The following is a 23,304-nucleotide window of genomic DNA, read 5'->3' as shown; positions in this document are numbered from 1 at the left end:
CAGAGCTGAGTCAGAAATTTGCTCAGGAGATGGAGTGGATCGACCACTACCCAGAGGGTCCGTGGTTCAATATCCGGGGTCCTCCAGTGGAAGTGTCCTTGGGCAAGACACGTATTTCTAATGATGGCTTTGCCAGGAGAACTATGTGTGATTGAAACAGAGCTGTGTATAGTAGCGCTGTATGAATGTATGTGTTAAGTGGTTAATGTGACTTGTACTGGAAAGCACTTTGGGTGGTTGATAAGACTAGAAACGTGATATATAAATACAGTTCACCATTTTATCATGAAGTTGCTGAAAAACCCAGCCATTACTAGACAGGTGCAGTACACATTCGGAGATATGCTTTGGTTTTTAGATAAGATAAGATATTCCTTTATTCATCACACAACGGGGAAACTTTGGTAACCTCAGTGGAATTTGATTTGGTCACTTATTGTCTTTTATCGCTTTTTCCATCTGGGAAACATTAATTTCTGTACCATATTTTATGGAAATTCATGCCCTTGTTGTGAAGACATTTAGATAAAGAATTATATTAGATAACTAAAGCCAGTTAGTGTCATCCTCTGGTGACCATAAATATTTTTAATAATAGCAACCCATCCAATAGCTCAGCCTGCACTAAAATGGTGGACCAACTGACCAATGTACAACTCATCCAAATATTTAAAGTTTTAGAAAAGAAAATGCAAGTATACCCCTCCTGAAATTAATACAAATCTTAGGTTTGATTTTAACATTATGGTTCCCTTTTAAAGTGCATAGATACTGAATGTTGCAAGTGTTATTTTAAGCCTAAGCGAAGATTTTTTCGTATTAAATGGAGTGGAGTGTTATCGAAAATCCCTTCTCTCCTTGTGTAATAATAGGATGTCTAAGTTTTGAGCACGGCCTCAATCTGTGGTTTGACCACATTTACAGAGTCAGCATATTCTGCTTTAGTACCTCATTCCAGTGTAATTCCTCTGAAAGAGTAAACTCTGTATGGAAAAATAGAATTTTGCACACTCATCCTTAAAGTCCCTTCTCGTGCAACAGAGGCGTTGCCAAAACTCTGTAAGGGGAAATTAAGTGAGCTGGAGGGTCAATGGTTGGTTTGTAAAATAAGAGACTGGTGTAACCAGATAGAGGGACAGTTTGTGTTTTCAAATGTCCTCACAAGATGATAAATAAGACTAATTTATGATTATCAACAACTGAGTTTATGTTAGCATAAGATTAATTCAAGATTGGCTCAGGATCAAGACTTGCATACAACTACGTTTATAAGGCGTTTTGACAAAAGGGTGAGGTTTTTTAAATTACAAAATCTGAGCCCTTGTAACATTTAAGACTCAGAGGAAGTTTCACATTTTCAGAAATATATGTCTTTTCTTTCTTTCTGAGAGTTGTGTGATTTTGTCGCTCATTTACTACATCACCCGACTTCTGTCTTTGTTCACACCATAATGGCTACAGCTGCCGAGCAGTAAGACGTAACTAGGAGTGCCCTGCACTGCTGCCTGACCTATGGGTTTGTACGAGAGGACAGTCTCGCATATCAGGCTGGTGTGCATGGCAGATGATATTTGAGCATGATAAGAAGTCATTGAGTTTATTGAAAAACGACACTGGAAAATCCTGACTTATAATCTAGAGCAACCATGTTTCCTAGAAATTACATTAACATACAGGTTTTCTGCAGTAGCAAATAGGTTTTTCAGGGTAATGTTTTATATATTTCATTTTCTATTAACTTAATGAGGATATGTAATTGATTTGCATATTTTTAAAGTCATGTGTTGACATCGATGTCCCTAATGTTACTTTTTATGGTTATGTTTAGGCATTCACTGCACTTTGACCATGGTCGTGTTTAATACAGAAAAAGTTGACTTCAGACATTGAACCAAAACCAGTCTTTTCCAAATCTAAACCAGGGTGATTTTGGCGCCTAAAGCCAACCACAGACAGGACTGTGGATGCAAACCCTGGCCCCACCATCCACCCCAACGGCTACCATGCGTTTCTACTGTCGTTACTCAATGTGCAGCTTTGTTGATGGAGAAAAATCTTGTCTCTCGAAATAATTCACCCAGTGATTATGTTCCCTACAAAACATTGTTGAGCTTCGACATTGGTTATTGTACCATTTGGAACCATTTGTCTGAACAATATAGTTGATCAACTATGGCTGTCAAAATTGATTTAATATTCATATTAAATAATAGCTTTAATTAAAATCAAAGTTCCTCAGGGCACCACCCTTCAGAGGAAGGGCAATTATAGCCAATTTACTGATTCAGTCTCATTTACAATATATTAACTGTCAATTTGGAATTCTGATTCATATTTAAATTAACAATTACAACCAGAATCACCATTTGGTAGTTGGCAGAGGTTGAAGGATTTGGGGTTCTACCGGTCAGTGGTTGGCAGTACTCACTCTTATGCAACATTAAATAGACCAGAGTGTATATTTAATATTCCATATGCCCAGGTGTTATGGCCTTGGTTCCTCAGGCCTCGTTTATTTTTAGTCACTGTCTGGTGGAGCCTGTGTTTTTCAGTTAAGGTAAATCACTCTGGTCCTCTCCACCAAACCTCAACTGGGGAGGACTCCTTCCTTGGCTGTGATTCGGGACCTCCCACCACTGTGTTACCCAGGAGCCATCTGCCAGCAACCAACCACCACCTTCCCTTCACAATCACCCGCACTATTCAAGCCATCTGGTGAGATTGCCAGGGGTGACTTTTGTTTATTTTGTAGTATTAGGGAAACTGGGCATTAGGTTAGATATTTGATAATTTCCTTACACTTGTCGTTTTGCACAGCACAAAGTTATTTCATTACACAGGAGTTATGGGTGACGGCCCCCTCGTGTTTTGTTATATTAAGAAAGATTAGGTCAGGTAGGCAGTATTTTCATTTCGTTAGGTAGATGGTAGAATAGTGACAGATTGTGCGCCTGTTAGGCACTTATCTTTTGAATGTTGCCTCCCCTGACTCCTGCTCTTTTTGTTTTATTTTTTTAATTGATTGTTAATAATAAAAGGCTGATTACCTTTTTACCATCTATGGTTTTGCTACCTCCCTCCTTTACCCCCAGACCAATTAAAGGGTCGTAACACCCCGTTACTTTACCAAGTCCATGGCGAAGAAGAAGAAGAAGAAGAAGAAGAAGAAGAAGAGTCCTTTTGGGATGCTGTTTGTGTGTCCAGAAAAATGCAGCAGTCGTGCTGTGTGGTTTCAGTGATCAGTTGACAAGACCGTGTGTCTGCCACTGATATGTAACCAGACTTTCCAGCCTTGGTTGGTCTTTTGGCAGGCTCTCGCGTCGCTGCCTTTTGGAAGTTGCAGCAGTCTGCTTCGACAGGCCTGCATGGAGTTCAGGATCTTCAGAGAACAGAGGCCTTTACTCCCCAGAGGGTCTGTGACACACAGTGACCAATGGCAGCTGGAGGTCGGAGGAGAGTTCACACCCAAGGTGTGAAAGGTGAAGCATCCTGGGAATCTGGGTTCTCTTAGGCTTTTCCTTTGTATTTGGAACAAAGGGCCACATTGTCAAATCCTCCATTTTGGTGAGGCACAACAATATATTAGCCGTTGCTGTTTAGTTCCAAATGAACACAATTTCTAAAAGGCAGGATTTACTGTGGATTTCTGATTGAAAAAGCTCTTATTTGTTCATTTATGTATTTGTTTATTTAATAATGGATCATCCTAGCCTGTTTAATCACACCATGTTTTGCTAAAAGAGAAATCTTTTTTTACATCTAAATTAAGTTAACCTATGAAATAAAAAAAGTTACAGCTTCCTGGGTAGTTACGTAATTTGTCTTGTAACCTGGGAGGTGGCCCTATAGCACAGCTTTCATGTTTGAGGCCTAAATTATCACCAAGGGAAACTTTTTTTTTCCCACAGCTCCTGTTTGTATAATGTGTTTCTCCCCCACTACCAGTCTCTGGACTAATAGTACTAACTTAGATTTTTCTAATCATCTTCCAAATGAATTAAAGGTGTTGTGGATTTCTTCTGTGATGACTACAGTGAAATCATCGCCAATTTCAAAGTCTCTACTCCACTACTCACAAGCAATGAAAATGTAAACCTGCTTCCTCGTCCCTTTCCTTGAAACACACAAATATCTCCCTCTGACAAGTCCATATGCTTGGGACTGCTTCTTTACCCTTGTAAATCTTATGCAGAATTTCCCAGCTTGGGATGAATAGGTATTTATCTATCTATCTATCTATCTTATTTTCTTAGAAAACCAAACAGAGCCTCATAAAGCAAAACTATTCAGAAAGGAGCAGAAAAGAAGAAGAAAAACATCTGCGCTGATGGAAGGCGGTGTTCTCTTTTTAATGATTAGCATTGTGAGCTGGGGCACAGCTTCACTCTGAGCAAGTCATTCTAAGCCATTACTCTGTCCTTGTCTATACCCAAAGACAAAAACCCAGTGAGGCGTGCTGGGGTGACTTTGTGTTTGAGTGTTTAAAACCTCATGTTTTATGACCCCATCCTTATTGTGTCTTCAGTGAAGCTTGGAGTGAGGAGTATGGAAACCTATAGGGGACTTAATTCAAATGATAATGTCAATGTGAAAATGAAAATGTAATTCCTTGTCTTTTGAGTAAATATTTTTAAATAAATTTGCATTTGCATTTTCACATCCTTGTATGGGCATTCTATGACTAAATTAAATGATTATGCAATTTGATAACAATATGAAAATTTAATAAGAATTCCATTTGACTTTTCATTTTCAAAGACTTAACCTGCACTTCGGTGGACAATATTCAAATGTAAATGCAATGTAAACAATACCGCCTAATTGTCCATTTAAGCAAGCATTATGTAGGTCACAATTAAAATGAAAATGCATGTCTAACCATTTGAAAATTAAATTGCAAAATTCATTGGACTTTTCATTTCACATCACATCAAGGGTTAACCTGCACTGACAAAATGTGAATGCCATAAGTGAAACAGAATTTACATGTTACCGCGCTCTTAACTTGAATTTGAACATCCAATCTGTCAGTCCTCTCATCAAGGTGGGTCTTCAGTTAGGACGATTGTATGTGCGACACACCATAGTCTACCTTTTGGGAACCTATTGACAGAGACTGACAATCTCGGCAGCGCTAAGCGGAACCTGTTACCTGACTCGCGTCATGCATGATGGCGAAGTCCGTAGCGCTGCTGCTCCGCGGGCAGCTCCGTGTACTGGCGCAGCAGCGGAAGCCAAACACCGTTCATCTAAACAAACAGCATTAAAACAGAGCTGGATTCAAATCAGCATAATATCTCGAAGTTTCTAAAGAGTTGATGTTGAAAATAAGAATAAAGTGTTGCTCACTCTCGTCCCATATGCATATCTCTATTTATTCTGACAACGTTTCTACCCTCAGGCCTTCTTCAAATCAACAATCATTGTTGCGCCAGTGGACTGGAACGACCGAGGGAACTACGGGATGAATGTTGCTGCTCCATGGCCTCTGCAGCCTCTTGGCGAAGCAGCACTACGGACTTCGCCATCATGCATGACGTGAGTCAGGTAACGGGTTCCACCGCGCTGTGCAGCTTGTAGGTCTCTGGCTACAGGTTCCCAAAAGGCAGCCTATGGTGTGTCGCACATACAGACGTCCTTACTGTCTTCAGTAAGGACGTCCTCATCAAGGTGGTTCTTACCACCTTGATGAGGACTGACGATGCATTTTCAAATATAAGTTCTAAGAGCGTAACATGAAAATTCAAATGCTATGACTGGGGGTGCTGTTTCACCCACTGCATTTACATATTGTCCACCGAAGTGCAGGTTAAGGCTTTGAAAATGAAAAATCCAAATGGAGTTTGCGATTTCATTTTCAATTGGTTAGAAATGCCTTTTCATTTTAATGTGACCTATATATTGCTTGCTTAAATGGACAATTAGGCTGCATTGTTTGTATTGTATTTACATTTGAATATTGTCCACTGAAGAGCAGGTTAAGTCTTTGAAAATGAAAAGTGAAATGGAGTTTTAATTTTAATTTTTTTATATTGTTATCAAATCGCATTATCATTTTAACGAAGTCAGAGAATGCCCATACAAGGTAGTGAAAATTGGATTATTGCATTTTCATTAAAATGTTTACTCAAAAATTATAATGCTATTGTGGAATTACATTTTCATTTTTACATTTACATGATCATTTGAATTAAGTCCCCTATAGGCTGCCATAGTGGAGGCTCTAGGAGTCAAGTCAGACCCGATTGCATTACTTCTATTACTAAAGCCATGACTAAGATCTGCAGGGTTGGGGGACTGAGAAATCTATGCAGTTGGTTGTGTGATTGTTGTTCCATCAGTCACTGAATCACTGCATGTATTGCAGTCCTCCTTTATAAAGTCCTCCAATGACTCCAACTATGTTCAAAGCCCCGAAGTTGATGTTTTATCATTCGCTGGCTTGGTCAATACTGTTAAACCATTGGTCAGAAAAAAATGAAATGCATACCTTTATAAAGTGCATAGGGCGCCTGTGGCTCTGGGGAGCCACTATAGGAACCCAGACCAAATAAGAATTCTTACACTTACTGCAACTTTTCACAATGCAAATCTCAGTTTTAAATGTTATTAAGCAGCACGCCAAATCACATGTGGTGTTTGGTATTCACCCTTTCCAATGAACCATGGCCAGTTATACAAGAACTCACCATAATTTCCCTTGGGATCAATGAAGTATTTATCTGTCTTGAATGCATTGTCTTATCGTCTGACTTGTCCTCAAAAGCAAATAATTATCATATCTAGATATATTGAAATGAGGCCGGTAATAAACTGATCGGTATGAGTTCAATATAATACAGGTGTGCTTGTGTAGTGTAAATTATTTCAAAACAATTGAGTAGAAAAGCATTAAAGCCGATGATGTCGTGAACCCAAAAGCTGAACGGGTGAAAGGACCATAGACTGTAGAAAGGACCCGCGCGTGCGTCCTGGTGGACAGAAGACGTACCTCACTGAACGCGCGAACCCGTCTGGACCGCAGTGCCCCGCCAGGACGGCAGGGGGCCTCTCGCTGTTTTCATATCGCTGCACGTCTCTGGTCAAAGTAGGAGAAAAAGAAAAGGCCTCTCACAGCTGAGGAAAATGGCCGACGTTGAAATGGACATCACGTCCAGAAGAATGAATTATGCCAACGAACACGTGTAAGTGATTCTATTTCATCTACGACGTTCGCGATAATAAGACATACGCTCTGAGACAGCAGGGGACTGTTCTGTTAGTCATGAGCGCGGAGGCTAAACTGAGCAGCGGGTTCACATGGTAGCCGGAGCTAGCTAAATAGCACATCAACGACTAGCTAACGTTGTTAGCCAATAGGCTAATGTTCTGTAGCTCAACTAGCGTGAAGTGTTGATAAACTTACAGCGCATATGAACCTCAGCTCATGTCCACTTCTTGTATATACCCGTCTGAACGCGTGCAGTCACACGGTGGGCTTTGGTAGCGAGCAACGACCCTGGGACTCCAGTGAGCATGGCTAGAGGATGTAGCGTGTTAGCTCCAAGTTTGCTAAGAGTGGTTAGCATATCCGAAGCTAACGACTGAACACCGTCTTGGCGCTCTGGCTCCGGGGCCGAGTGAACAAAGTGAAGTCCACGCGCGGACTCGTGGCTGTCGTTGACACACCACCCAGCCCATTCCAACATCTAGAAGTTTGGGCTCTTACTGTTTTTGTTAGTGCTTTATGCTCCGTGTAGTGTCCAGTTAAATGAAGAGCATTACGTAAGCACAAGTTATCCTCTTGAGCTCGTCGTGATCCTCATGCTGTCTCTAGAGGGATGGCTCCAACTTCAGTCTGAACGTGTCGACGTGAGTGTAGTGCAGGCGATCGATTAGTTGATGTCTGTTTATGATCAATTTTATGCCGGAAGAGAACAACTGCTGCGATGGTGTTTTTACGTTATTAACTCAAACGACTTAATAACTAAACTCTGCTGGTTTCTATATGAATCTACTAGTTACTAGTGTTGGAGGAGGCACTGTGTGTGTTAGAGCAGCATTGAAGTCATCAGTGTTATTATCCTCAGCTTTTTCTTTTCTTTTGTCTAATAAATGGTCAAAACACAAAGACATTACACCACGTCAAGCCTGGCCAGATACTGATCAAACATCGTAGAGCTTAACTTGATAAAGTCTTTGAAATGCTTCTTTTGTCCAACTTACAGTCCCAAGAGGATGCATCTACAATTATACTTTCCAAGTGGGACATTTAAAATATCCTAACACTATCGAAAGTAGAACCATTTAACGTATGGCATCTTTTACTAAATTACTTGAATTTTTGCTTCAATTGTTAGTCAGTTATAAATCAACATAAAATGAACTGCAACTGTTTTGTATTGAGTATTGGTTTTGATAGAAAATCGTTGGTTTGGTTTCATCTCATTCGGTGTGGTGATCTGCTGCTCGTAACCGAATGTTTGTTTTTAGAATGGAGACAAATACAAGACACCTGAAGATGTGACCTTGGACTCTGAGAATATGATGGGCATTTTATTTATTTATTTTTTTATATACATATTGATTCACTTAGAAAGTGGTTGACGGATAAATTGCTAGTGAAAATATTCTTGACTTGCAGTCATAATGCTTATACAGATACCTCAAATCAGTCTGTCTGCTCATATCATTACTTTCTGGGGGGGTTTTCTGGCGTAGCCAGACTAATACTAGTCAGTCTGGAACCTCATGGTTCATTTTCAATTTCCAAGAGGTATTACCAACAGATACAGACCAAAATGCCTCCGGATGCAATTATTGGATGAGCCAGTGAGAGCAACGAATCAGAGAGGGGATGATGTGATGATGGTTCCACAATGTCTGTGAACCAGGGTCGACATTTTTGTGGGAGAAATCCGAAAACATTGGCTCCGTGTCAAGATATAAGCCCCGCCCATTATCAGATAACTGGTTGTGATTGGACCGGCAGGTTTTCTTCCAGAGGCAAATCGATTCTCAGTGGAGGAGATCCAGACCGAGTCTGTCAGAGCAAATGAAATCTGGGTCCCAGACAGAAAATCAGTGTACCTAACTGTGGAATTCTTTTGGGCCATTTTTATATAACCATACTACTGGATGAATGGAATTGATTAATTTTTTCCTAACTTTGACAATGAAACACTATTGTGGATGTGATTTCATGGATGATGCCAGTGCTTCCTACAAAGTGAATCAATTGATTATAAATTAAGTGACTTGGTGTTTGACGTCTGCTCAACATTTAAGACTATTCTCTGTCCAACAGGAAGCAGGATCTGGAGAGCCAGGAACGAAGTGGAAATGAGGATAGCGGAGACATGTCTGAGGAAGAAGAGGAGGAAGAGGTAGGGCTGGACAACAGCAGACCAGTGGTATGTCCATCACATTCAATTCATACATTAAAAGTATTTTGTTTTCCCTTGTTAACTAAAACTGCTTCACAAATTCACATGCACAGTAAAAACAAGAACATAAACAGGAAAAAATGCATAATTCATGTTATCCTTTTTTATGCTGTTGTTACTTCATGTTTCATCATTTTCAATAAAACTGTATCTATTAATAACTTGAAACCTGGATGACTCTTATAAAACTGAAGAAAAAAGAAGCATAACTACAATTTTGAATATTGTGATGATCCAACAGCTGAATCAACCGTCACGCTGATGTGTTGTCTCATCCTAGGAGGAGGCCGAAACTAACGGCGAGAAGACAGAGGAGGGGTCCAAGCAACAAAGCAGCAGTGGTAAACACAAGAGGAAAAAACACAAGCACCGGAGTAAGCACAAAAAACACAAACATGCCTTGGACGAGGACAAGGACCGCAAACGCAGACACCGTCATAAACATAGGAAACACAAACGCAAAGAGGGCACCTCTCCCTCTGGTGCTGGCCTCTTGGGTGCCTCCGGCCATAAAAAAGTTGAGTCCTCTCCCTCCTCTGGAAATCCAAGTCTGGACGACAGGGCCTTGCTGGAGGACTTGGAGAAGCAGAGGGCCATGATCAAAGCTGAGCTGGATAGCCAGTTAATGGAGGGCAAGGTTCAGTCTGGCATGGGCTTGATCCTTCAGGGTTATAACTCTGGATCAGAAGAGGATGGAGAGGCCAAGGTAAGAAATGGAGAACAGCGTCAAAGGGGCAGTTCAAGTAAACATCTATCTCCAAGAGGAGGAAAAAGTGGAAAATCGAGACGGGACTCAACCGAGGGCAGTAAGTCCAGCTCCAAGCGTCGTAGTCGGAGTAAGTCTGCAGACAGGCCTGCTAAGGAGTCTAAGCAGGACAAGGTGACCAAAAGCACCAAGGACACAGGTGTTAAAGGCAGAGTCCGTGGCAGGAGCAGGTCGAAAGACAGAAAGTGTTCAGACAGCACTGAAAGGTCCAAGGAAAGGAGGAAGTCCAACTCTCCCTCTACCTGGAGAGGAGAGCAGAAAGGCAGTCGCGCTGATAAACGTGCTTCTCCACAGCGGGACGACCGACCAAACCAGGAAAGGGCAACCAGACGGTCCAGATCACCTGGACGGGAGCGGCCGAGTCGCTCTGACGCCGACCGGGACAAGCGGCCAGCAAAGTCTCCATCCAAGGACGCGTCATCTGGGAAAGAGAACCGCTCCCCTCACAGACGAGGGCCGCACAGCCCTGTGAGGAAACGCAGTGCTTCCCCTCGTCTCCGAGAGACCCGCCTCCCCTCTGCGAGTGCCACAGAAAGGACATCCAAACAGAGCCACTCCCCACCCAGAATAAGGTCCCCCCCCAGGAGAGGCCGAAGTCGCTCACCTGATGCCAGGAAGAGGGAAGTTGACAGGCAGGACTCGCCGTTACGGTTGGTGAACAGAGCTGAATAACAACAACATGAGATGTAGATCTGAAGGTTATGGTCCATTGTTATCATAACTTTTACAGAGCACTCTTCATAAGCCACATTACAAAGTGCTTTACTTTCAATGGTAGTCTGCCATGATTCGTTTTGACTCTGTCTCATGCTTGTTCAGGAAACGCCCGTGGGCTGATGCAGGGCCCGGTAGAGAGAGGTCACGAGAGAACAGTCCCAGAGCACCCGCCCGCCGCAGAATGAGTCGCTCGCCCCTGAGACGGAGGTCCCCATCCCCACCACGACGCTCCCGCTCCTCCCCTCGCAGACGGAGCAGGTCTCCACTGAGACACAGGTGAAGGGATCTCGCACCAGTTTAATTCATGTAATGGTTCTGTAGTGTCTCCAGCGTCTTCCAGTAGTATTGTGACCAGACCTTTTTTCAGGTTGAAACTTTCACAAGTTAACATTTCATGCTTGACATCTGGACCCCACAGGTCTGGAGAGAGAGACAGGTACGGCAGGCTCAGACAATACCGCCGCTCAATGTCCCGCGATCGGGGGAGGAGGAGAAGGCGCAGCAGAGATGAAGACAAATTCAAGGGTAGCCTTTCAGAGGGCATGAAGGTTGACCAGGAATCCTCAGGGGAAGAAGTGTGAGTATAAAAAGATACTTACAATACTGTCTCTTTGCAGACCATACATGAGTTTACATGTGAAAATAATAACATTAAAATAATGTTCACTTGCAGTAAAGTAATGAAAATAATTGTGTACCTAGCTCGCTAAAAGTGTTCATGGCAACTGCTTTTGATTAATGCGTTATACATCCTGTAGGTATGCACTGATTTCATTAACAGCAAATTGTGGTCTTCCTTTGTTGGTGTTTGCAGGCTGGAAGACTTTGATGGTGAGGAGGTAGATGAAGAAGCTCTCATTGAACAGCGTCGCCAGCAGCGCATGGCCATTGTCCAGGTGTGTGCACGCTGCTCAACCAGATCTAGAAGTTTCCACGTAGTCCGATACTGGTGAAGATAAAATGAGTTTGCAGTTATACGTCACTCTTCTTGATGCTCCTGTCTTTTTAAAAACAAATATAAACCATGTGCATTCTAATGTTTTTTCTGTTCCTTCCACTTACAGAAATACAAAGTGGGGAATGAAGACTCTAACATGGTGTCAGAGCCAAGCAGCCCCCAGAGCAGCACACGTAGCCGCTCGCCCTCACCAGATGACATCCTCGAGCGAGTAGCTGCCGATGTCAAAGAGTATGAACGCGAGAACCTCAACACCTTTGAGGCCAACATCAAAGCCAAGCACAACCTCATCGCCCAGGAGAAAGACGGTAATGTCCTGCTGTCTTTTGGCACACGGGGCCAATTGAATGAACCTCATGTGAACTCTGGAATTAACTGCCACATGTAATCACTTTAGAAACTAGTTGTGAAGGCCTGAGGCCTATTGTGGACAAGATGCAAAAATACTCTGTGATATTTGCACAGGAATCACTGATTGAACGCAGGTCAATCATGGTAGAAAACAATGAAGTGCTTCTTCCTGATAGGATACTTAACGTTCCCCTCACCATTATCAGTGTGGCATGATACTCCCCAAGCTTCACCCCCGTCACTAAGCCTGTAGAACATACTGTATGTTGGTCACTGCATGTGCTTCCCTTCATCATTCAACAACACAGCTTTTAGTTGTCAGGGTTCAATTTGTGTCGTCCCTTCTCAGTTTCCGATTTCCAGACGAAGCTCTTACATTGTTTTCCCCAGTCTGTCACGTGCAAGTGATTATGATATAGATTGGTCAAAACATACGAGATATAAAACAAATGATTCAGTTTTTTTGCATGGTTTGTGCTGATGCAGGGATTTCAATTTGTTTCTTTTTGTCGTGTGTTCATTCAGTTGCTGACTTGTAATCCAATGCCTGGTTGTCTCTGCCACCAGCAGCATGTTTTGATCTCTGCACAGTATGTGAATCAAACATGTTCCAGATATTCTGCCTTAACATCACAGACAACTAGAAACTCATCTTGTGGTGTTGGATTGTTATTCTTTGTTTCAGGAGCAAATCCTAAGAAGCCCTCGGCCCCTGACATGTTCACAGAGTCCGATGACATGTTTGCTGCTGACTTTGATGTGAGTATTCTCATATTGGTTTCAGTACGTATTCATCCGGACAACATTCGTCTGCACTTTAGTGTCTATTTCAATGGTTTGGCCTTAAGTTTTAAAAGAGCATGAAAAATGATAGTAAACACTGAGTTGATTTTTGTGCTGTTTGTGCAGAGTGCCAGGATGAGAGCAGCAGGTGTAGGAAAGGACTTCAAGGAGAACCCCAACCTCAGGGACAACTGGACTGATGCTGAGGGTTACTACCGTAAGTGGGTTCTAATTCTTGTCAGATTCTCAGTATTGAAGGCTTGTTGAATGTTGTTTAGACTTGTCAACATTAACATGTGTCTTTGGTTTTAGGGGTGAACATCGGGGAGACATTGGACAAGCGCTATGACGTGTACGGCTACACTGGCCAGGGCGTGTTCAGCAATGTGATCAGGGCCAGGGACACTGCAAGAGGCGGCCAGGAGGTGGCAGTCAAGATCATCCGAAACAACGAGCTCATGTGAGTGAACTGTGAACATGAATGTTACATTTTCATTTCTAAGCAGAGTATAGATTCTTGCAATGCAATAGTTTCAACAACAACAATGATACAGATCTTTGATTGGCTTTGCATTGATGGAAAACATGTCTGAATTTTTTGGTGAACAGGCAGAAGACAGGTTTGAAAGAGCTAGAATTCCTAAAGAAGCTGAATGACGCAGATCCTGATGACAAGTTTCACTGCCTTCGCCTTTTCAGGCACTTCTACCACAAGCAGCATCTTTGTCTGGTATTTGAGCCGCTCAGGTACAGAAAAACCAAACAATCCTTTTCCTAATTTGTGCATGATTCTTTCTTCTTAATGACCTTTTGAATTCTGTGTTCTGCAGTATGAACTTACGAGAGGTTCTGAAGAAATATGGTAAAGACGTTGGACTCCATATCAAGGCTGTGCGCTCCTACAGCCAACAACTCTTCTTGGCCCTCAAGCTGCTCAAACGATGCAACATCCTCCATGCTGACATCAAGCCAGACAATATCCTGGTACGATCTAAATACTCAATCAACATAGAGTCTAGAAAGATGAACACGGGCAAAATTCCCTGATGATTAAATGTATTTTTTTTTTTTTTTAAATTTTGAATTCATACTATTCAACTAGTCAAAAAAAAACTGTCACAATTGAATCAAGATCACACTGTGTAGAGTTAGGTATCATAAAGTTATTTGTTCTGATACCGGTGCTAAATGGATACTTTTAAAAATGGTACTGGTGTCTAAACCAATAATTATTTCTTTAAAAAAGTCACAAAATGGTGGTCGACGTTAGGAGCAAATTATTTGATTACAAATTGGAACTTGAAATAAACTTTGGCATGCTGCCATGGGTGTCACGCAAAAACAACAGGGTATATCCCTGTGCATCAGTCACTGTCCTGAGTCCAAAATCTCAAAGCTCAACTTGACGAGGACGCCACTGTCCGTTGGTGAAGGGCGAGTTCACGCTCGTCTCAGCCCCGTCCCCGCAAAAAACACTGTCGTGCAGAAATGCTGGCTCGCTAGTGTGCCTTTCACCCGCTCCCAGATTCCATTTGGTGCCCTGGCAAACATCCTGGTGTCGGAATCCCGCCGTGTAAAATACAGACACACTTCAGGCTTCTTGTTGTCTTGTTGACTCGTGTTGGACTAGCTACTAGCTAAATGTAGGCTAATGTTGCGTGCAGCCAGATCCATGTAGAGTGTTTTGAGTTAAAGGGAAGGTAAGCGATCCTAAAGCAATACGCGTTTTGAATGACTATGTTATGGCAATGTTAAATCATTGAGTGGACTCTTCGTGGATTCATCATGGACTCTTCATGCACATCCCTAAATTGTACTGACGTTTGTGTCCATCCTTACAAGGTGAACGAGTCGAAGACCATTTTGAAGCTGTGTGACTTTGGTTCTGCGTCCCACGTTGCTGACAACGACATCACACCATACCTGGTCAGCAGGTTTTACAGAGCTCCAGAAATCAGTAAGTTGCATTATTTTTTTATGAATCTGAACCCCATGATGAGAAAGTTTCATTCAGACCTGCTCATTCAGGCCTACTCAGCGTCTTTTCTGTCTCAGTCATAGGAAAGCCGTATGACTATGGGATTGACATGTGGTCGGTTGGCTGCACTTTGTATGAGCTTTACACTGGCAAAATCCTGTTTCCTGGATCTTCCAACAACCACATGATCAAACTAGCTATGGATCTGAAGGGCAAGATGCCCAACAAGGTACGATGTCATCATATCATTTCAGTTCCTTCAGTTGCTGTTTCCCTGAGACATGATATTGTTACAAACTGTCTCCAAGAAGTAATGTGTGATGTAATAATATGGTTTTCTTTCCTCAGATGATCCGTAAAGGTTTGTTCAAAGACCAGCACTTCGATCAGAATCTGAACTTCCTGTACATTGAAGTAGACAAAGTAACAGAACGGGTAAGGTGTTCAGACTTCTTTCTACTTAGGTTCTCAAAAATGTCCTGCAATTTTAACAGCACCCGGCATGTACTGAAATGCTTATGTACTTTGAATAATCATCGAATCATTGTATCAAGTTTGACTTGCATCTCCTGTCATGTCTGCACCATCAGGAGAAGGTGACGGTTATGAGCACTATCAACCCCACCAAAGACCTACTGGCAGATATGATCGGAGGCCAGCGGCTGCCGGAGGATCAGAGGAAGAAGGTCCTGCTGCTGAAGGACATGCTGGATGGAACCCTGATGCTGGACCCAGCCAAGCGCATCAGCATCAACCAGGCTCTGCAGCACCCCTTCATCCAGGAGAAGATCTGACTGCCGGACGCAACACACACTCCCGGAGCAGGCCCAGAACGAACCACTACACCAGCTCTGACAGGGACACAACGTCATGGATGTGTATTCCTCCTCCAGATTATTTTGTTTATGAAAGCATCAATGTGTTTTATTGTAAATATTGAAATGGTAGTCATTGACAACATTGATTTTTGCGATTCATTATTGTAAACTTCCCCTCATACCCGCAATGCAGTCATGGACATTTTTTAATTTAACTGGCATTGGAGTGACATGTTTAAAAGAAAAGTATAATTACTGTAAATACTGTATGTCTATTGCATTAACAATCTCAAGCAGAAGACAGCTCAGTTTTGTCGTAGTTGCAGACGTTTAACTACACCATTCTTTTTTAACCACATTGCTCATTGTGGGGCGATGCATGCTTTTGAATGTGCACCCTTTGTGCTCTAGACGTGTGTGGTGCAGGCTTGTGTAAATGCTCTGTATGTGCGTCCACTCCCCCTCCCCTCGTCCAGGCCTTGAGGTCGGCGCTGAAGGAATAGATACATACTATGTAGTCCTTGCAACGTATTCTATTTCCAAAGCAGGTGGTCATGGTTTTCTGTTGCTAGACATTTCCATGTTTTGTCTTTTTTGAACCTTCCTCTCCCTCCAGCTCTCTGGCTCGGTCTTGGCTCTTAAGGCTCTCATGTTCAAGTGCCTCCTGTACGAGCCTAGTGTGTTGAAACACCAAACAATGCTGGCCCAGTGAAGCCTCACCTCTGACCTCTCCTGCTGCTGTAAATAGTCCGTAGCTACTGTTATTCCATGTATGATTATTTTGCTTATGTTTTTTTCATTAAGTGGTTAAAAAAACAATCTTGTGATTTCAATAAAGAGTAGTTGTGGAAACGCTGCCGAAAGAGCACCTTCAATCTAAGACATTTTTTAGTAATAAAATGTTTCCTATTGTATACCAAACCCCCTTTCTTCTTTTTATCCCCAACATGTTGGCATGGTGGAGTTGATGATGTACTGTACATCAATAATAAGATTCATTTGAAGTAGTGCAATATAGTTATCAAAAGTGGCCTGAATAACCACAGACCGTGTGGTAAATACATAAGGGCTATAACACCTACTGGCTTTAACCTCTAACATGTCAACCCAGTATCTAAATATGTAACCAAGCAAGTGATTTATAACTATGCTATCAAATCCTATCAGGGTGAAATTCACACTGCGTTGCTGCCACCATTCAACATGACTGACATTTCTTGTGATGGTCAGAAGAGGGCACCAGAAGCACTAGGTATTCTTCATGAATTCAATCACTGTGATTTATGTGAGAACATAGGCATTCAAAATGTACATAAAAAAACTGACTATGTATTTACTGTCGTGACACAGGCTGTTCTAGATACAGTTGGTAGATGTATTACATTGAATTGACTACAATAAATTAAAGTAGATCTACTGTCTTGGGTTGGACATTCCATAAAAAATACAATTCAATTCAGTACATTTCATATATCATCAAAACAGCTTATAAAGAGGAAAAGAGACTTAAAATATAATTTCCATTTTTATTAAAACCATACAAACATTTGTAGTCGGTTATAAAGGAGCAAACTGGCTCTTTTGGTGAAGAGGGCCTCGACCCAGGGCCTGGGAATCAAACAGTCCGTTCTGTATTGGCCCCAGGATAGTCCCAATTTCCTCTGCTAATCCTACAGAACAAGTATATCATTTACATATTATGTATAAAAGCACAATAAATGTGAAAACTTTTTAAAAAAGCAAAATCAAAGACAAGTAGAATGCATTTCACAAGTCTTAACGTTTCTGATCAGATTCAGACTTCTCATATATATATGTTTAAGCATTTGAGCATTTCATTTTTTTCAGGTCTCACAAGACACTTTACATGTTTTATTTTCATTTTTTAATCATTCACAATGGAAGATTGGCAGTGATCTTTCTCTTAACCAACAGGCAGATTATGTATAAGGCACATACCTCAGTGTATAGTCCTTCTTTCAAAAGAAATGATTTCTACTTCTTTGAAGAAAAAAAAACACCATCAATGCACAGCTACAAAAATGACAAGTAGTACCTAAGAACAAATAAACAATTTGTACCTCATTGCTTTGATGCTGAATAAAACGTTAACTACTCAATATTCTGTGCAGTAACATAAGACTGCAAGGCAATACTAACCCCGTTGACAAAGTCACTGCAATACTCGATGGCAGTACACATTCTGAATTTAAGAGCTTTGTAGAAAACAATACGATTTTAGATGATTTCCTATAGAAAAAAATGCATCACTTGAAAGCACTTATCATCATGAGAGGTGTGCTGTGGACCGCTGATGGTCATTAAGAGAGATTAAAAACACAAAGTACACACATCAGTTCTCGTAAGCAAACATAAAGCACCAAATCAAGGAGTTAATGTCAATTTCACATTAGCTCCAAATAACCGTGCAATCCAAAATAAAAAAACAAACCAACAAACAAACGTTTTTTCACAAACAATATAAAAACACTGTTATATACACTTGCAAGTACCATACCAGACTAAATCAAGCCATTTAGATATCAAGTTGATGACTATCTAGTATCTACGGTAACTTGAAGACTCGGATGTGTTTTGGCCTCGATACCATCGAGACAAAAGTTTTAATAAGTGGTATATTTCCATCGTTGTCAATGACAACGATGGAAATATACCACTTATTAAAACTTTTGATGTATAAAGTTATCGTCAGGGCCTGTAAATTAAAGACCCATGTCTCACCTGCTAAAACAAGAATGGATTTCGCAATTTTGTACCTGTGGGATCAGAGCTGTGGATACTTGTCTGCGTACTTACAAAGACAGTGTTCATTGTTTAACCTTTAATGCATGCATTTCTTTTTTTTACCAACAGTGTGTACAGCAAAAACACTGACAATACGCAGAACACTGTTTCAAAGACATGAGCTTTTGCTCACCATCGTATAGTCATACAAAGAGAAGGGCTTCTAAAAATAGCCATCATTACAGCAAAGGAATATAACTATTTAACTATACATCATTTTGACACATCCCATTTCTGTGCAGGATTTTTACAACATACATGAGTTTGGCAACTGCCTTTTCCAGAACACTTTAAGTTCATAATAAAGTTCTCATAATTGCCACTTTTGTATTAATCTTCACGTACACCAGAGTTCTTCCTTTTTTCCATTTTTCTGAAGGGAGAAGAAAGCAGAGAGAGAGTGCAGCTATTGCATGATAGCTAGGAACTTGCTCTCCTCAGCAAGGGTGGTGAGGAGAGAGCTCATATCTCCAATGGCCATGTTGTTTAGGCCAGGGGCCACACCGTGAAAGATTGTGGATGTTCGGGGGGTGGTCAGGCGTGATGAGGTCCTGGACAGTCCCTGAAAGATGGAGGGACTCAACACCCCTGATGCCAAGCTACCCTGATCATAGCCATCCTCCAGCATGGTGCTAAAGTCCAGACTTACCCCCTCATCTAATACACCAGGCACATTTCCATTCACTGTGCTGGTCACCTGGTCTACACCGGGGGAGAGAATAGCAACCGAGTTCCCATTGCCACTGCCACCACCATGTCCCACTGACTCAGCCATGGAGTCAAGCAAGCACTGGTCCTCCAGGACAGGGAATGAGGAGGCCTTGCGATTTGCTGGCTCACAAGAGAGGCAGTCAGCAGCCACCTGCTCTAAGTATCCATGCTCTAGTTTCATCCCAGATACCTGATGTGCCAGGGAACAATGGTCCCCACTCCTCTGCAGTTGTTGCTGCTGCTGGTTAGGGGGAGCCTGGATTTCATTTGCACTCTCAGTATTGAGGTACTGCTGGGTCCTGACCAAGTTCCTGTTACCATTTATAGGAGGGTGAGGAGCATGAATCTGCCGATTGTGATGGAGAGGAGTTCCCTGGGAGAGGCTGGGGAGATAGTCCATGAAGCCCCTAGTAAGGTTCAGGTTGTTCCCAACTTGACATGTGGTGCTACGCTTGTGGTTCTGGTGGAAGTGGCTCAGTTTCTGAGGTCCGCTGGAGGCCTGCTGTTTGAAGCCCTCGGGAAGAGGCTCATCGATGTTCTGTGAGAAGTTAGGCCTGCCAAAGGTGTTTGTAGAGTTGTGACCTCTCATATCCATGCAGGAGTTAGGCGGCGTCTCTAGCTTCACCCCAGTGTTGACACAGCAAGCACTTTGAGGCTGATTAGCCTGAGAACAACTGTTCTGGAAATCAAGGGACACTTGGTGCTGCACTACCATGTTTTCAAACCTACAAAAAGGTGCAGATAAGGTTCCATGTTCTGTGCCTGAACACCTTGCACACTGTGTGTGGTAGTTTTGTTCCCTCTGAGGAGACCTGTCAGCACTCCCAGAGCTCACTTCATTCCACTGGATGGGAAGCTTGTTGGGGCTCTTTCTCTCTGCTATCTGCTGCTGCTGGAAACTATGGCACCCAGGGAAGGCTATATTCAACTCTGACGTAGGTTCCATCTCCCCCCTGTCCCTTTGGCCAGAAGCTAATTGGTCCTCAATGTTCATGTAGGAGCCAGCATCCAATTGGACCTGGGAGTGGAGATACTGCACAAGGTCATCTGGTAGCATATCCTCATCCTCAAGCAACAGGCCAGGCTCCCCGTCATCCTCCATGGCCAGGGCTTCTAAGGCTGCATGTTCTGCAATGCTAGGAGTGTGCGGTGAGTGCTGCAGACCTCTCTGCAGGTTGCCCTCTGAGCGTGTGTAATTCTGGAGGCTAAAGTTACGAGTTTCAGGCGTAGAATGATGAGACAGAGGTGGAAGAGGGTGGAGGTTGTTAAGGCTGTTGAAACGTTGCACCGGGGGGAAATTACAAGTATCAGGAGCCTGTGTCCGGACTGGATCACTGGCCCTGCGGTTGCCATTCAGTGGTCCTTCACCAGGATAGAGGACCCTCCTCCTGTAACCTGCATGTCCCATGTACCCATTGGTGTACCCGTTCGTGCTATCACTGCAATAATGTGGCCTGACTACAGGTGGCAAACAGTGGTTGCTACCACCAACATCCATCATGGCCATGCGAGTCTTCAAGCTCATGCGCTCCATGTTGGGTAGAGGCGTTGGAGGGGGGCCGCCAGTTGCTGCTGCGTACTTGGCTTTAAGGTGGTAGTGCTGTGCTGGGGTTAAATTGAGCATTCCTCGTGAGCCTGCTCCTCCTCCTATGCCTACTCCTCCTACACCTCCACAGCCCCCACCTGAGAATATCCCTCCACCCCCGCCCCCTAGCCCACCTCCATACTGACTAGCCTCGCTGGACCGACGGGAGGCATCAGTAGAGATGGGGTCGTAAGAGTCGGTGGAGCTAAGATTGTGGAGGCGACGGTGGTGGGTGACTGCCATTGTACCCTCACTTTGGGAAGCCTGGCTAGAGCGTCGGCTGGAGAAGCAGGGGGAGATGCCTGAGGAGCGTCGGCTGCTACTCAGATAGGCGGAACTGGTAGCACTACCGCTACTGTCACGCCGGTCTCGGAGCAAAGTGAGCACTGTTAGCTCTGTGCTTCCCAACTCAGCATGAACAGGTGGCTGAGGTGCAGACACCCCCGACTGCCTGCCCAGACAGGATCCTGGGGAGAAACACAGACAGAAAAATGGAAATGAAGAAGATGTGAACAGCGATGGAGGGAACAGGAAAATGATGTGGTAACAGGTAGATAACAGGAGGGTGAGAGAGAAGGAGAAAATTAAGTTCCTGAAACCAGATGTTACCAAAGACAACTGGCAGCACTCAGCCATGAAACATTGTTACATGCTATTCTCACTGATATGATCCACAGCTTGTTATGGGTTTGACACCATTTTCCAGCATAAAATACATTTTAAGAATTAGTTTTGCCAGAATGCTCTAGCCAAAATAGGCTAATCAGGATAATTCCTTCCCAAAATGTCATTACACACATCTGGGATGATGTGTAAATGTGGTGCCCACAGTTGCGCTCTGTGTCGAATAAGGCATGCTGTTTGTGAGGGTCAGGGGCTAACGTGAAACACTAGAAGCGTATTTGAAAAAGTATTCCCATACTCTCTTGGACGTCTGATTCAAACAGAATGAAACAAACGAAGATGTAAAAGTTGATTTTACCCTTCCCCAGGATGAAGGGCAATGTAGAGCCCTTGGGGGGCGGTGTAGGGGACAGGGGCCCCAGCCTGGGCAGCACTCCATTCACTTGCTTCAGCCGCTCCATCTTGATGTGCTCCATCCAGCGCAGGGGGCGGCCAACACTTCTCCTCGCCTGCAGGGTCAGCATGGCTGCGGTTGCCGTGGAGACTGTGGAGTCCATAATGGGGGCTGACTCACCCTCACACTCCTCCTCTGCCTCCTCTTCGTTGTCCTCTTTCTCCTCGTCCTCCTCCAGCCCCTCCCCTGGCGAGTGTCCGGCGCTCACAGCAAGCTGGACTCCACTGCTGGGATAGGTGCTGAAGGGGGACTGGTCACTGCTGCATGTAGACTGACTGCCAGGGCTTGGCTGAGACGTCTGACGAACACAGTCCAGGGAAGAAAGACAGAACGGACAGACAGTTGGGAGAAGAGAGGAGAGAGAGAGACAAGAAACACAAGTTGAGTTTATGGAACACAAGGGAAGTCATATACAGTATTATATGTAACAAACAATCATACAATGTAATGCGTTGAAGGATGCATTTCCAAGACAATGATAAGATGTACAATCCATTATGAAAGGTTCATGTGTTCAGATAATCATTTGGCATATTCGCTGTAGTTTGTGCTGGTTGGTTAAGCCAGAGAACCAACTACCTTTACTATTTTAGAAATAAGAGGTTTTGTACAATATTTCAACATGAATAATGCTACCCCCTGCGATCCACTAGGGACAAATGCTTGAAAAGAGAAAATCAAGTTTTGAATTTTAGGTTGTTTACTGAATTATAAGAACTGAAGAAAAATTGAATCACATTTGTGGCATCAAGTGTTCAGACGGTATTCACCCTGTTTCTATTATTGAATGAATGTGGCTGCACAGTGGAAACATTATAATAATAATAATAATAAATTGACAGAGTCAGGCCGACTCTCAATAGCTCATATGGCCAAAGCCGAGGACCACTACTCAGAGAAATGCATCGCCTACAATAAATGCTGCTGTAATAAATAAAATGAATAAATGCTGTACAGTAAAATGAGAGGAAACTATCTTTTTATGAATGTAAGGGATGAAGGAAAACTACAATGGCAACAGATCGTAAGTGTTTTGGAGAGTTGTTTTTATGAAAAGTTCCATGCAGATGTCATAGGATGAGAAAAGTCAAACAGGCCATAGAACGATGATCCAGAACGACATAAGCAAGAATAGATTCCACAAATCAAATGTGAAGGGACACCCATCTCACCTGATCACCCACTGTCCTTAGAAAGAAAGGGAGCGACATGCCGAAGCATTGAACAGAAGAAAACATTTACTCGTTAGAAGACTTAAGTGTTAAAAGTGCATGCCCCCTATTCAATGTTACACACAACAGAAACACTCAGTACTCAAATTAGTATGCC

At 42.9% G+C, this 23,304-nt stretch overlaps 2 protein-coding genes and 1 long non-coding RNA gene across 4 annotated transcripts in view; 1 reads left to right on the top strand and 2 right to left on the bottom strand.

The window, feature by feature from the left end:
• Window positions 1–4,272: 4,272 nt before the first annotated feature.
• On the bottom strand, window positions 4,273–7,782 carry LOC118286971. Its single transcript, XR_004785553.2, has 3 exons — window positions 7,406–7,782; window positions 6,992–7,078; window positions 4,273–5,249 (listed from the first exon to the last, which is right to left on the bottom strand). It is a non-coding gene; the product is annotated as an uncharacterized LOC118286971 (long non-coding RNA).
• On the top strand, window positions 7,037–16,717 carry prpf4bb (pre-mRNA processing factor 4Bb). Of its 2 annotated transcripts, none has more exons than XM_035611635.2 (16): window positions 7,037–7,184; window positions 9,287–9,365; window positions 9,706–10,841; window positions 11,011–11,184; window positions 11,327–11,485; window positions 11,723–11,804; window positions 11,973–12,174; window positions 12,903–12,976; window positions 13,127–13,217; window positions 13,313–13,460; window positions 13,610–13,747; window positions 13,831–13,984; window positions 14,843–14,957; window positions 15,056–15,207; window positions 15,327–15,413; window positions 15,569–16,717. In XM_035611635.2, exons 1-16 carry the CDS (start codon window positions 7,126–7,128, stop codon window positions 15,770–15,772), a joined length of 3,054 nt encoding a protein of 1,017 aa, XP_035467528.1. In that variant the 5' UTR covers window positions 7,037–7,125; the 3' UTR covers window positions 15,773–16,717. The 2 variants fall into 2 exon arrangements, with proteins under 2 accessions (XP_035467528.1, XP_035467527.1); XM_035611634.2 differs by having other exon boundaries at window positions 9,287–9,392.
• A 591-nt stretch (window positions 16,718–17,308) lies between these two features.
• The window catches only part of gli3 (GLI family zinc finger 3), a 90,235-nt gene continuing 84,239 nt past the window's right edge, over window positions 17,309–23,304 (bottom strand). Inside the window, exons 14-15 of the mRNA XM_035611633.2 lie at window positions 21,880–22,273; window positions 17,309–21,364 (exon numbers count right to left, since the gene is read on the bottom strand). Of these exons, the coding sequence (XP_035467526.2) occupies window positions 19,008–21,364; window positions 21,880–22,273 (2,751 nt within the window). The 3' untranslated portion in view covers window positions 17,309–19,007. The remainder of the gene's footprint in view (window positions 21,365–21,879; window positions 22,274–23,304) is intronic.

This window comes from Scophthalmus maximus, chromosome 16 (assembly GCF_022379125.1).
Source record: "Scophthalmus maximus strain ysfricsl-2021 chromosome 16, ASM2237912v1, whole genome shotgun sequence".
NCBI lineage: Eukaryota > Metazoa > Chordata > Actinopteri > Pleuronectiformes > Scophthalmidae > Scophthalmus > Scophthalmus maximus.
Note: the sequence above shows the minus strand (reverse complement) of the source record. Positions and strands in the feature narration are given on the sequence as shown.